General features: G+C 46.6%; 1 protein-coding gene across 1 annotated transcript in view; it reads right to left on the reverse strand.

The window, feature by feature from the left end:
• The window catches only part of PAH (phenylalanine hydroxylase), a 41,016-nt gene extending 27,178 nt beyond the window's left edge, over nucleotides 1-13,838 (reverse strand). Inside the window, exons 1-2 of the mRNA XM_049822423.1 lie at nucleotides 13,709-13,838; nucleotides 9,449-9,556 (exon numbers count right to left, since the gene is read on the reverse strand). Of these exons, the coding sequence (XP_049678380.1) occupies nucleotides 9,449-9,556; nucleotides 13,709-13,750 (150 nt within the window). The 5' untranslated portion in view covers nucleotides 13,751-13,838. The remainder of the gene's footprint in view (nucleotides 1-9,448; nucleotides 9,557-13,708) is intronic.
• Between the last annotated feature and the right edge of the window lie 782 nt (nucleotides 13,839-14,620).

Below are 14,620 nucleotides of genomic sequence, written 5' to 3' on the forward strand. Positions count from 1 at the left end.
GGAGGAAATTTGGGCCTGAAGATCAATTGCAGAAGAGTCAGAGGAGCTGACACACGGTGTTCAGGAGCTCTGGAGAAGCTTTTGGTTTGCTGCTTTCAGGCTTAAGAAAACCCCAAACTACAATGGGGTGAAATGATGGCCCGGCTGGTGTCAGTGCCAAACCCCCTGCTGCAGCGGGGTCAGGATTTCATCCATGCAGAAACACTGTGAAGATCTACTTGTGACCTACGGAGAAGAAAAAGGGAAGCTTTTTTTCTGTACCTCCCTCTAGTTTGAGCTCTCGAGCCCTTTAAGGTTTTCTTTGCTCCTCTCAGTGCTTGCACAGTGCAGGGGGGCATCTGGCCATCAGCAGCAAAGCCCTCATTCACTCCGCCACAAAAGCCAGTTTATTACTTGGTAGGAAACAGCATGCATGTCATTCCTCTGTTTCCTGAGTGTCGCACACTACAGATGAACTTAAATTGTTTGGCTAGATACCAATACAATAAGTTGAAAAGGTCAAAAGCGCATTCGCCAACTGCTGCTCTCGAGAGGTGCCGTCCTCGCGGGGCCGTCTGGGGCAACAGAACGGTCACCACTGTCCTGGGCCCCACGGACAATTTGTTTTAGGCCTCCAAAGCCCTGTTTTGCAAACAGATCGCACATTGTACCCTCCGCTTGGTGAGGTGCTGGGAGGTGGGACAGCCTGGAGCTGGGAGTTTGGATGACTCGGGGCTGGAAAGCTTTTGGCTTTTGGGGGCTGCCGTGCCGTGGAAAGCAGTGCGGGAACGTGGGGCTGGCACCCGGAGCCTGGGGTTATTCAGCTGCTCTACGTAGCCGCTCACAAAAGTGGAGAGTGGGTGTAAAACCTCCCCCTGGCAAAGGCTCAGCCCAGGCGCACTGAGGTGCTGCTGTGCTTTCACCTTGCACTGATGTGTTGGGGTGTTGTATTTTTGTCTCTGCGTAGGTTCACGGGGGAATGGGGTCCTGGGCCCCGACTGGGATTTCTACGTCTTGCAGAGGCTGTGATAACATGGACCACTCTTGGGTGGCTGTTATCCCCTTCTTCCCTTCCCCACCCACAAATGTTCGTCCCTGCATCGGCATCCCTCCCCTGGAGACAGCAGAGCTGTTTGAGAGATCACACAGGTATCTCAACTACATCCCTTTTTTTTTGGCCAGGTGACTTTTCCACCGTACCAGCTCTCCAACCTGGCTCAGCGAGCAACCGCACAAACAGCAGTGCCCACAAAACGAAGGGAACGATGAGACAAGCTGCAGGGTGGGCACAAGGCATGCTTAAGGCAGCAGGAGCATCGATGCCTCCTGAAGTACCCCCACAACCTAAGAGAGTGGGAAAAAGGAAAAAAAAAAAAAGATGACAGGGAAGCCGGAGCTCTTGGAGACAGTCACCTCCTTTCTTGCACTTGAGATAAGCAGAACAGCTTCCCGCAGAGTGTGAAGCTGGTTTGCTGTTTATTTGAGGGGTGCCTGCAGCTCAGCAATGAGCAGAGCCAACCTGTTACCCCTTTGTGTCGAGGCTTCAGGACCTCACAGCAGAACAACTGAAGGCAGAACCCTTCTGGTGACTGTTTTCAAAGCAAGAATTCAGCAGCATACATCCAACTCCCTGAACTGGCACTCCTGGAGAAACATGTTCTCATACGCTGTGCCTTGCTACTAAGCCCCTGATTCCAAAATATTTACTGTGGCTCTGTTACTAGAGTTGCTTTACAAATCTCAGTTTCATTCTAGTCCAACTACTCCATCTAGTGTTTAATCTTCATAGTTCCACATTGTTCTAAAATTTTTTGTATCTTCAGTATTGCTAAATCTTGCAATTGCATCAGGTTGCTCACAGTGGTTGATGCTTTATTTAAAGCTCCAACTTCTGGAAACAAATAGTTACCTGAGAAAGGAGAATGGGGGCATTTTTGGTTTAGTTGTTTATTTTGAGCAGTTTCCAATCTCCCTGTGTTTTTTAGTAGAGCTTGAAATCTTGACAGTGTATACCTTCTAAAGACAGCTAATAAAAAAAATCTGTATTTATTTTATGGAACTTCATGAGTTCTGAGCTATTTTTTGCTGATGGAATGTAACTCCTAACCTATCTGGTTTTGGAAGATCTGGGCTGTCACATATTTGAGGCTGCATTCACACCTGAACTATTAACATGAGTCTCTTCTGCCTTTCCTATTTCAGAGCTGGTAGGAATCAGATGACACCAGGGCTTGAGATTAGATGTGCCTTTGCTGACTTCACCCCATCACACATTGCAGCTGCAAAGAACTTGCAGCAGGTTGGTGCTTCCCTACTTCTCCTCGGGTTTATGACCAGCGTGAAGGTTGAGTCTCTCCTACATGGACACATCCTATCATACAACCACATATCTGCTGGAGTGCTTCTGTGTTAGTAGAGGAGGGGTAGCTCTTCACCTTGCATTTATTTCAAAGCAGCATACTAGGCCATTTCTAATATACTTTTTAACAAGTATTAACAATTCAGAACGGATTTTGCCTTGAGGTCTGAGGCTAGCATTAGGTGTAACACCTAATGGAGATCACAGGGGTACAGTACTGCCAGGTCCCTTGATGTTAGCTGATGTCACTAAAAATGTCTTGCTTTTTTTCTTAAAACCTTCACTCCTGGGGGTGAAAGATCTCAGCTTTCATTATTTGAATATCCAAGTTAACTGTATCTCTATCACTCCCCATTAGAGAAAGAAGTCTGAAGACACGTTCTCAGAGCTCAAAAATCAAGTTAGAACTAGTAAGTCATGATTTTTGAACGGCAAGGTTAGCGATACAGATACCAATTTACAGCAGAGGCAAAGGTGGCCACAGGAGGAGATTGCCAATCTCCCTGCCTGCCTTACCCCACAGTGCCAGATCTCAGCCTTGGCTCCCTCTCAGAGGCCGGGAAGCAGCTCCAGCCCCTTCCCCAGATTGTTCCAGTCGTGCCATCCTGATGGAGCATCTCCCACGCTGCAGCTGCCCCACACTGGTGGGATCAAACCAGCGTCTTGCAGAGGTCACTGCCGAGAGAAATTAGTCCCACCCTCAGAGAGTTTAATGACCTGATCATTGGAAAAGAAAAGTTGTATTTTCATAGCTACATAGGGAAGTTTTCAGTGGGGATGGATACTTTCTGGGAATGTCATGGGCTACTGCTTCCCACGGCATTTGTATGTCCTTCTGCTGACTAAATGCTCCTGTATAGGTTGCTAAAACTAAGTACAGATGTGAAATTCATGTGCAGCTTGTTTTTATGACTGTTGTCATTAAGTAAGTTTGGCTTCATCAGGAGGCCCCACGTTGTTACCAGGTGAAGAACCATCAACAGTGCTACGGTGCCACTAATCAACATTCAGTGAGAACTGGGGTGAAATCTCCCAAAACAAGGATTTACTTGCACCTTCCTGATATAAAAAAAAAAAAAGTGACATATTCTTTTAACCCTTGTCACGGGCTAGTTCAAGGCTTCCTGAGGGAGGACACTTTCAGAAGCACAAGTAGAAACTCAGTGCCTCATTTCCACAGGAGAGCAGAGGGTTGTTCGGAAGTTACGGCGATGCCTTCAGCTGTGGTTTCCCAAGGTGAAGGCAAAGGGAACCGTCTGGTTCAGCTTTACCATCCAAGGGCCTTCTCAGCTGAAGACAGTGCTTCTCCATCTTCTCCTTCATATCTGCTAGGGTCTTCCTCCCTTGACAAGCCCACAGAGGTAAAGGGACCCAGAGCTGGCCCCTGCCAGTAAAGACCCCCAAAGGGCAGCCGGCCCCGGAGCAGCCCCTGGTGTCCCTCACTCTGCCCTTCTGCTCCAAACCCAAAGTTCGGCATGAGGCATTTGGCACGATCTAGCCACAAAACACGTGCGGCCGGACAAATCAAAAACGTGTGTGACAGCACGGGGCAGTGCGCAAGCTCCTAGCACGAGGGCACTCCTCTCTTTAAACTCGTGCTGGTTAACTAGATCAAGGAGTCCTGCTTTCCTGGCCCTGGGAAAAGGAGAGCTCAGGCTGAGGACATGGGTTTGGAGCAGTGAGTTCAGGTGTAATGAAATAATTGTAGCTGTGCGTATGCATACCATGACAAAAAAACAAGGCTCTTGCTAGGGGCATGCCTGGCTTGTTCACCTATCGCTGCAGACACCTCCAACACACCCCCTGACCAAAGGGACTGCTCGCTCCTCCTGATCTGGAAACAACCCAAACCACTGCAGAGCCAATACCTTCCCGAGGGACGAAAAGGTAACAGTCACTTTGGACTTTCTGTTGAATGAAATAAGCTCCCAAAGAGAAAAAGAGCACAGTCATCTTTGCTGGCTCTGAAAGTGCAGGGTCTCATTTAACCCAGCCCGTTACTCCCATCCAGTCGTCCCACGGAGCAGTAACTTACTCTGGGAGCAAGGAGTACTACTCAGTGCAAATAGATGGGGCTGCTTCTGAGCTAGAGCCCTAACCACTGAGAGTAACACCACGGACAGCTGGACCTTGTACTAAAGTCCTGCTCTGTATTTAGGAAGGTCACGTTAGCGAAGAGAAGATGGAAGACCTCTCTCTGAGCATGGGTTGAGCAAATCTGTAATACATTCCAACCCAATGTTTGCCTCGTACTACAGCTGACATCTTCTACTACTTGTAAATCCATCAGGAAAAGAACTTTAGAGGAGATAAACGTATTCACAAATTCATGTGGAAAAATTTCAATTAAAACTGAGGGCAATCCTTTTTACATATTGAAATGTTTAGTTCTGATATTCTTAATGATGAATTTAACTTTGGAAATGCCAGTCTTTCTTGGGGGGGGGTGGGGGGAGGAGGCAGATTATTTTTTTTCTCTACTTCTTTTCTTTCAGCGTGGACTTTGTTGTTTAAAAAAGTGATCTCGATTTCAATAGTTTTTTATCACTACAGAGAAAAATAAACATTCCCATCAAGTGTAACACTTGGATTAACCCAAAATGCTCTGCTTTGCTTTTCCAGTTTTGATAAGAAACCTGGAAGATTTCTGTCTTTTTCTGATCTGGACTTATACTCTGAGTCCAGCGAATCTAAAGAGGAATATAATTCCACAATGACTATGCTGTCTTCCTGATTTTAAGCATAATGTTTTACTTAGGTGTGATGTTCTGCTTCAGACTAAGGTATTTATTTGAGTTTTGGCTTCTAAGCCATCATCTTCTGTAATAGCATGAGACAAATAAACAGCGTATGGCTGCACCAAGCAGTGCTTTAGTGTACAGCAGGTCCTATTAAAATGAAGTTGGTGTAAAGACTCTGCTGGTGGGTTTATACTGTCTCTGTGGCCACCCTCAAGCCTGCAGTAAGGTCAGAGGTATTGCCCAAGCAGAACCCACAAGGAAGCCGTATGCACACTCGGACAAGATAAAGATTATGGACAAATAGGCTTTTCAAGTGCAAAATAATTGGGTTTGATAAGCAGAAAGTGAGTCTTTACCACATCCCAATATACACACAGAGCAGCTAGCGTGGAAGCAAAGTGGATTCAGTTTTAGCAATCTGCTTATTGGTGGGCATGATTGAGCTGCTCTGACATTACAGCACACGTCAGAGCGCGAGTCTGGAGAAGGGGCTGCAGGGACTGCGCTGTCAGCAGTGGCACAGGGCACCCTGGGTACGGAGCAGTCCGCAAGCAGCAGATTCACGCAGCAGGGCAAGGATTTGCAAAACAGCCAGGGGACAAGAGCCAGGGGTCAGAAGAGCTTAGGAGCCTGCTGAGGTCTGGTGTTTGAGAGGGGTCTTCCTGAGCGCTGCTCGTTTGGGTGTGTGAGACTGGGAAAGGATTCTCCTCCCACCCAAAGCGGTTGTTGAACCCTTCCATGGGCATGGTCTGGGTTTGCTTTTAGAGACCGAAATGCTTTCAGCTTAAAAAAACATATAGTCTTTCTTTAAATATGTGCCTGCCCTTTTGAGGGTCCAGTGCTTCTTCCATACAGGCTGCTTGCTCTTTTTGGACATTATGCATTGGCCCAACACTGAAACGTATTACAGAGAATATGAATCAAGAGTAAACATACCAAAAAAAGTGGCAGAATTGGGTACATTTTGGACATAAAGCCAGCAGACGTAAGGAGCTGAGTACATAGAGGACATTCCTCAGGAAAAAAAAGCCTTCAAGCTACATAGGAAGAACAACAGTTGTCACTGTAGCCACATATTTTTGTGCAACTGGGACCTGAAGAGAAAACAAGAGTTTGGGTCTTTGAGAAAAAAAACCAAACATGAGAGCATGCAGCACTCACTCTGTCAACTGCATAAGCAACCCTGAGGGATGTTTGAGTAGGTCAAACATTAATGTTTCCCCAAAACACACTGAAATTCTCTTAAACTTGGCGTCTCGGTTACAGGACATAATTCTGTGCCGTGAGCGCTCTCTCTGTAGCCACTGGCCTTGTGCTTTCACCTACCTGGATATGGGGGTCCCCTACTTTCGGTCCATCCCGGCCCTCGCTGGAAGCTTACCCAGTTCATCTGGGCTGTGTTTGGACACTACGTCCTTCCCTGGGTGAGTACAGATGACATCTAGACTGGGGAATGGCCATGGTGCTTGATGAACCAGCAGTTTGGGCTCTTGCTCCCCATGGAGATCAGGCTGTGGCGGGGGCTAATGCCTGGCCAAGTTTCATCCCAGCGCAGAAGTAGGACATGTGCAAGATGGGAACCTGGGAGTGAGGAGCTGCTCCTGCCTCCCAGATGGGGACACAAGAGTGACTCAACAGCCCTCCCAGAGTAACAGAAATTTTTTCTCCAGCTCTTATACCAACAAGAGGATGAACCTTCCCAGGTCCACACAGACAACTCCTTTACAGAAAGGCAGCCTGGCTGCTGATGGCACCACGAGGTCTCTCCTTTCTTTAGGTATCCCCTCAATTCCCTGTGTCTCAGTCTGGATCTTGCTTCCATGCTTTCTTCCCTGTCTTGAGAGAGGATTTCTTTTTAAGTCTTTCATAAATTACAGCTCACTTAACCCTCCTCCTCCCTGCTTCGTGTCCCAGAGTAGTTTTATAGATTGGCTAGTGAAGAGGCAAAATCCTCAAAGCCAGTGCCGGAGGCACTGTCCCTTAATCACTCCCAAGCACAAGCTGGGAGGAGAAGATGGTTGGGCCGTGCTCTCTGCCCGCATTCCCACACACCAGTGCCCAGAGAGACCCCGGCAGCCTGGGCAGCCCCCAGCCTCAGCAAGGATCAGAGGTGCTCCAGATGCACCACGCGTGGCCGTCAGCACCAGCGGCCACACAAGGTCTGACCCTCTGTGGCCGTCGACGGCTGCAGTGCCGCGTCTGCTCCGGGGAACGCTCCGATCATATTTTGTGGCTTTTGTGTTTTCCTTTTTCCTACTTCATGTGGTCGCGTGAGGCAATGACAGCCAGAGCAGCTGCCCCCACGTCTCCTCCTTGTGCCATCGCCCCGAGACAAACCCACTGCGTCTCCCCGGGCCAGCGCCAAGGCAGCGACAGAAACCCTGGAACAAGGCGAGGGGTCTCCCTGCCCAGAGGACACCACCAACAGAGAGTCTGAACTAACTCCTGTAGCTAATCTGCACCTCACTGTTGATATTATTAAGCAGGGAAGGGGTACAAGAGGAAAAAAAATCCTCTCGAGGTCTTCCCCCTTGTTGCCCCACTTCACCTGCCTATCACCACCTTCCCCATCTCTGCTGCGGATGTCACTGAGCACAAAGTCTGCGTCTCTGAGGCACCATGGTTATGGCCCAGGTGGGGAAGGGTGGAGGTTATCTCAGCCGTGCATGCACAGGAGTCTTACACCACTGTATACAGGGCGAGACCGTTTGCATTGAGTTAGAACAGCCCAAGGGCTGCTCTCGTTTACACACTCCAACGTTTATGAATTCACTAATAGCAGCCCTGAGGAGCTGAAGCTGCAGGTCAGGCTTGTACCATTAAATCCCTTTCCTCCAGCCACCCGTCCGTTTCCCTACTACATTGCTAGCAAGATGCAAAACTGATATCAGAGCACCTATGCCAGGTCTCTTGGCAAGCCTCGGTGCTGGGGGAGACCGCAAGTTTGCACAGAAAGAATTGGCTTCGCTGGGATGGGAAACCACTCAGGCAGCAGCGCAGACTTCTTCAGCTGATGGTCTTTCCCTCAGTTGCCATCAGGGTCACTGGGGAAAATCGTGACTCAGCCAGGCTAGTTTAGGTACCTGCTTTGGGGCAAGAAGAGCTACATCCAAGAAGCTGCTACTTCTTTCTTCCCTATACTAGCTCCCCTGCAGATTTTCCTTCAGGGCTGACAGCAATTTGGTTAGTAGACAGCAATGCATTTAACCAGAGAATATCAATAACCTCCTTAATTCACTTACAGACGTGCACGCCACTGACGTACGGACATTTTGCAGGACTGTATTACAGTCATCAGTTCACAGATTTAGACTAGCTCTGCTGCCGTTGGTATGAATTTCCCTTGATCTTAATGAATCAAATATGTCCTATAACTCAGAATTATTTTTCATTTGTACTAATACCACACAAACCTTTCATTTCCTAGTCAATTCAGTTTATGAATGGAAAGTATGCAGGCCACAACTTTTTACAGTGCTCTATAGAAAGAGCTGCTTTCAGGCACAATTATTACATGATGATGTTCTGAAAAACAAGGTCACAAAACCAATATAACACTGTATTTGCTTGGGAGGACAGAGTACAGAGCTGTGTGTGTTGCAACACAACCATCCCGAATTGCAAGGATTTCGTGCTTTTTAAACAGCATCCATGACATCTGGGAAATATTTCTGCAAGAATAAATAGGCACACAATGTCCTGAAAGGTAAATGGCTCCTTGTTTCCCCAAAAGCTTTCCAAATCAATCAGTGCAAGTTGCTGACTCCCTTTGGTGTAAACAAAGTGCTGTCATTTTGATGCTGTTTTGTAGATATTCTCTACCCACTCTGTAGAAGTACCACTGGTGGGAAGATGGTGAGCTTATTTATATCAGATTTACTGAGGTGGACAAGGGCTAAGGGGACGGTAGCTGCCCCCAGCAGAAATACTTCATGCAACATGTGCACTATGAGTCACATGGCTCACATGCAGGTTATATTTGCCTTTCTATACATATACACATATACGTACACATACATACTCATATGTCAATCTCAGGTTATAGCCCAATTCTCTTCTGTCTCTTACTCAAGCACTTACAGTGGAATATTTCCTTCTTAAATGGAGAAAATGCGGGGTTTTTCCACCCTCATATCAGTTCAAAATAGAGCTTTTAATTTAAAAGTTTGAAATGAAATTTTAACTTAAAAGGGCTACTTCTGTTCCAAGACTTTAAGGGATTTTAACCCCAGAAAAGAAATGCATGCTGCTTTCCCCCATTATGGCAATGAAATGGAATCACAAACATGACCACAAACACCCTGAGCAAATGCTGCTGCAATGCAAAAATGTAAAGACTTGGTCAGGTCTCCCGAAGGAAAATATTTACCTCAAATGTGCGCAGAACTTTAGCCAATGCCCCAACTTCTTCTTTCAGAGAGAAAATCAAAGAAATCACGCCACTTTTGTTTGAGGACTCTTCAATGTACATAGATTCCTGAAAGAAAAGAAAAGAAACAAACAAAACATTTACATTCACCCTAGGAGTCAGTTTTTCTTTACTCCATTTCCCTTTTGCACGACATCAGCAATGTAAAGAGGGTAGGAAGTTACTTGAAGTGGGAACCAAGGCAACCGTTGCTGCCAGAAGTAGAGCAGCTCTGGGGCTGCTCTGATTTATGATGGTAGAGACACAAAGCCCTTCTTTCAAACTAGGGCCCATGTAGGACCGAGGTAGTCAAAAAGGACATGAAAATAGTCTAATATAATCTCTGCCTTGCTTTACCTCTCAAGTGTACCAAGCTCACGGATGACTGGAAACATTTCTGCACTTTGGTTTCAGCTACAGTGCAAAGACCTTCCCTCAGGCTTTCTTTTCATTAACACTCAGGATTAAGCAGAGCAATGTAGGTGAGCTCTGTGCAGAAACGCTGGCCACAATCTACGTTTCCCTTCAGTTCTGCTTGTACCTTCCAGATAGCCGCAGGAAAGGTGGTATTCACAAGAGGGATATGGAAGGTGGTTAAAAAAAAATAACAACAACAACAAAAAGGAAGAATGTTGGAGCAAATATTTGGATCTTCCCTAAATCCCACAGTCAGTAAAGACTCAGTTAGGGCAGGACGTGTTTTCATTTATGTTTGTTCCCTTTCTCTTATTGGTTTTCTGCTCTGCAAATTCCAAAAGGCAAATTCCAGTATTCCCAGGCAAGGAGAATGTTTATTTTAATTGTTTTCATGGTTCTCATTACCAGAATGCCTTGGTATGTCTCAGTGTTAAGAACAGAACCCGTGTTAAGTAGGGAAGAGCTATTTCACCATTTCAGAAACAGGAAACTGAGTCCTAGAGTGGGGCCAGATTTTCAAAATTATCTGGGTACCGGACATGGCAGGTAAGTGCCCGCTGACATTTCCAGAATCACTTGATTTTTCTGATGTCACAGTAAATCGGGTGCACAACCTTCACAAACTTTTGGAAGTCACATTAATGCCTTATCGGTTGGGGTTTCTTTAACAACTACTGGCCTTGGGCAAATTGCCCCTGGTTGGTATTTCAAAGATCACACCAGAGGGCTGCAACACAGACGTACTGATGTAAAAAGTCCTGGGCCAAAACTTGATTCAAGGTATCCATTCAATTTTTGTATCTGTATTTTCAGTCACACCCTGTCCTCATTATAACTATTGCTTAATTTAACATATAAATCAGAGTATAAGGAATCTCAGTTCCCAAATATTGTCCTCAGCAAAGACAGTCTTTGTAGCTGACAAATTAATAATCAAATCCAGCTGTCCTGAAGCCATAAAGTTCTTGGTGGGGCTACATTTTCTGAGGCAGTGTCATAAGGAACGGCCTTCCCTTGTAATGTAAATAATTGTTGATTCTTCAAGCCATCTGAGGCTGCTGCTAAGCCGAGAATTCATTGTCAGAGACTGGCAACAGGTTTTTCCATCTGGCTTTATTTCCAGTGATTGCAAAGGTTATCCAAAAGTTTTCCACCTTTATGGGAAACCTCTAGCGGGAACTGTAGTGGAAATACTAGTTTTATGCACCAGAAGGAAGACTGTCAACCTGTTCAACTGTGATACTTCCCGCAGCATCCCTGTGTCTCCTGGGTTCTCACCCAGCCAGGGAGCCAGCCCAGCTCTTACACGATAGCGTCCAAGAGGAAAAGCAATCAGGAGTAATGTGGCAACTGGCTAATGAAACCCATTAACACCTCAAGCAACCACAAGGGAAAACAATGAGAGGAGTCTGTCAAAAAGCAAACCAAACATCAGTAGTCCTGAAATTTTATGATAGTGTAACCAAAACTGTCATCTGAAATTCTGTCCATGCATTGCTTTGCCCTTCTGCTTTCCCCCATCACAACCAAAAGTGATCTTAAGGACAGAACTGTGCTATGCCAGTGTCTGCCCGATGGACAGAGAATTTGGTTTTCATAGTCTGCACTGAACTGTTTTAAAGGCCATGCAGTTATGTTTTCAAAATACCATTGCCAAGGCATGCTGCGCGGACAAATTTCTATGGCAGGTTGGCTTGAATCCACCTGACAAAGGAAGACTGCGTGGTTTGGACACCTTCAGGGAATATAATGCAAGGTTCAAGTCCTGCAAGGTAATTCTGATGTTAATTGATCCCTTTATACCATGCAAACACCCCAAAATGCCTTAAAAACCTTCTTTCCAGCCCAGACAGATTGTCATCGGTCACTAGCCTTGATGTGTTGAGATCAGTCACTTTCAATCTGTCCTCACTCATTTTCCCGCTCTAGTAAATTGATTTATGTTGATGCTTAAAAGACATGTTGCAGTAGGGAGTAGGCACTAAGCCTGCAACAGAGTGATACTTGCTTAACTCCTTGCACATCTGCATATGCGCTTAGTTCACTGGAAGATCTTTGTACAAACGTTAGTTCGTGCCTGAGTCTGTCCGTAGAGATGACAGCTTTCATTGCTGTCAATGGGGAAAGAAGAGTAAAATGACTGCTTTCCTGGTACCCGGTTCTTATCAATATATATGGAGACAATATATGTCAATACACGCTGGAGATAATATACATCAACATATACACAGGCACTCACATCTATTGCTGAGCTTTTTGCAGTACCTATGCATAGTTTTAACTGTTCATCCCAGTTTATCCATTCTCAATTCTAATGTCTTGCTTTTTAACATATAGAGAGGAATTGCAACTTTGGGGTAGTTCTGTTCTATTACTACTGTGATTATATTAAGAGTTGAACAAATTGTTTCACTGTCATTGAAATATTGCCTATATGACATGTATACATGATTTATAAATGTAACGTGGAATAAATTAAAGCTCTAATTTTCTTCCAGCTCCTTTATTTTTTTTCAGGAAGTAAAATAAGTACCAGTTGATGAACATGAACATCCATTCCTGGACCTAGTACAGTCTCAATGATAGGTGACATATAGATACAAGGATGGGTTTACCTGAGCGCAGTGCAAAGCTGCATTTTTAGTCAACCACTTTGCACACAGATTAATATTGCCTTTCTGACACATGTGGCAGCATTGGAGGTCAATAAAACAGACCTGTCAGCCTTCTAATCTGTTTCTGATCTGGTTAGATAAAGCCCTTCAGAATGAATTCCGACATTGTTAAAGCCAGAGGAAGCTTTGCTTGCAGTTTCAGTGAGAGAAAAAATTCACCTCTGTGTCATAAATTCTAGACTTACTAGATATACAAAATAGTAGGGCAAAAAAATGGGAAAAATATTTCAAAGGAAGTAAGATTCCCAAGTTACTTCTGAAATTGGAGCTAGTTTCCAAGTCAGACTTCTTAAGGCATGTAGATGCTCGGCTCCCATAGATGCCATTGAGACCAAGCAATTATAGAACGTGGAAAAGCAGCAAGGTGAGACCCTAGAGAATTGTTGTGGGAGTTCAGACTCAGCACCCAAAGCAGTAGGAAACCAGGCTGCTTTAGCTGCTCCGCTCTTTAAAAGGCATGTAGAAACTGAAGCCCTTTTTTGCACACCTGCAGCTTGTCTCTGGGTTCAGCAGCATTGCATAGGACACGTACATGCAGAGTTTGGTCCTAATAATTAACCAGGCTGACCTCAGGTTATGTCGCTTGCCCATGCAGTAACTATAGTGCCTGTAATGGAAAGGCATGGGCTTCAGAACGTTCCTGTATTTCCCAAAGCAAAGGGTTCAAAGTAAGTCAGTAAACATTAAAAAAGGGGACATCAGAGTCCCAAAGTTTGACAAAGAGCTCCCAGAAGAGCACATAACTTCATCTGCTTTCCTTTAACAGAAGAAGCCAGCTTGCTTTCATCACACAGGCTCAAGACCTCTAATTAGCTGCTGGTCTTTGCTGCTGCTGCTTCTCTCTGCCATATATGCAAGGATACTATTGCAATGTTCATTTTCGTTCTCATCGCGCTTTTGCGAGCACAATTAACGACAGACAAGCGTGCTGGCTGCCAAAAGGGAGAACGGTGGCAACCAGGCAAAGCATCGAGACGGGCGCGTTGTTTCCTCCCGTCCCGGGACACGCTGCCTCTCGGAGAGCGGGGAACAAGATTTGCAAGCCCAGGGGGGCAGGAGGGAGGCAGCCACAGCTCCCCCCCCTTCCCCCCCCCCCGCAAAGAGCAGGCACACAGACCCCATCGCTTACCTGGAAAGGGTCACCATTCATTTTGCAGTGCTGCGCATCCATGTTGCAGAAGCAGCGATGCCCACGCAGGGAGGTCCCTCGGTTGCTGCAGGTGAAGCCTTCTGCCCTTGCTGCAGCTGCCAGAGCTCTGAGCAAAGGTATTTAAAGTGGAGCGAGCAAGGCAAAGCCATCCCCTTCCCCCCAGTTCCCCAGTTCCCTCCCCTGGACACTGTGCCAAAGGGGCGTTCTCCCTACACCCCACCACCCACCCACCCCTGGCACACGGACAAGCCCCTCCACGCCGGCCGGCCCCTGCAAGTCCCACCCCGGCACGTAGCTGCTTTCCAGCATATTGTTTCTATCTGTGCCCAACGTGGACGAGCGGCATGCTTTGAATTAACAGCCTTCCTCCTCCCGATCGACATCAGCCGCCGTTTCCATTTTTGCACGTCAACGCGCCGTCTGTGGTTCAGCCAACCCCCCCGTCCCTTCCCACCGCCGCGTGCGTGTCCAGCCTCAGGTGGGTTTCCCATCGGGGCTCGCTTCCACGTGACCAGAGATCAGATGTTCTCTAGAATCCGCTCTTCAGATGCTGGACACAAGCCAGGGAGGGCTGGGACACAGCTCAGCACCTGAGGGATTTGCCCTTTAGTAGGACCTTTTGGACCGTATCCAAGAGGTCAGAGAGCAGGAGACATCGCTCCACACACCAGACTTCGGAGAGAGAGACCCGGCATAAAGGAAACGTGAGACATGAGTTATCTGCATGGACCTCACATTGGGATACGAGTCTGATCATGGAGAAAGGGAAGAAGGTCAAGGAAGAAAAGAAGCAGGGAAAAGACGGCCAGAGCTGGAGGGCGGGAGGATGCAGAAGAACTGCAGAAGGTGTATGTGGGCTTCTGTAGAGCGTCAGCCACGGGGAGCTACATG

The sequence above is a fragment of the Accipiter gentilis genome, chromosome 18, assembly GCF_929443795.1.
Source record: "Accipiter gentilis chromosome 18, bAccGen1.1, whole genome shotgun sequence".
Classification (NCBI taxonomy): Eukaryota; Metazoa; Chordata; class Aves; order Accipitriformes; family Accipitridae; genus Astur; species Astur gentilis.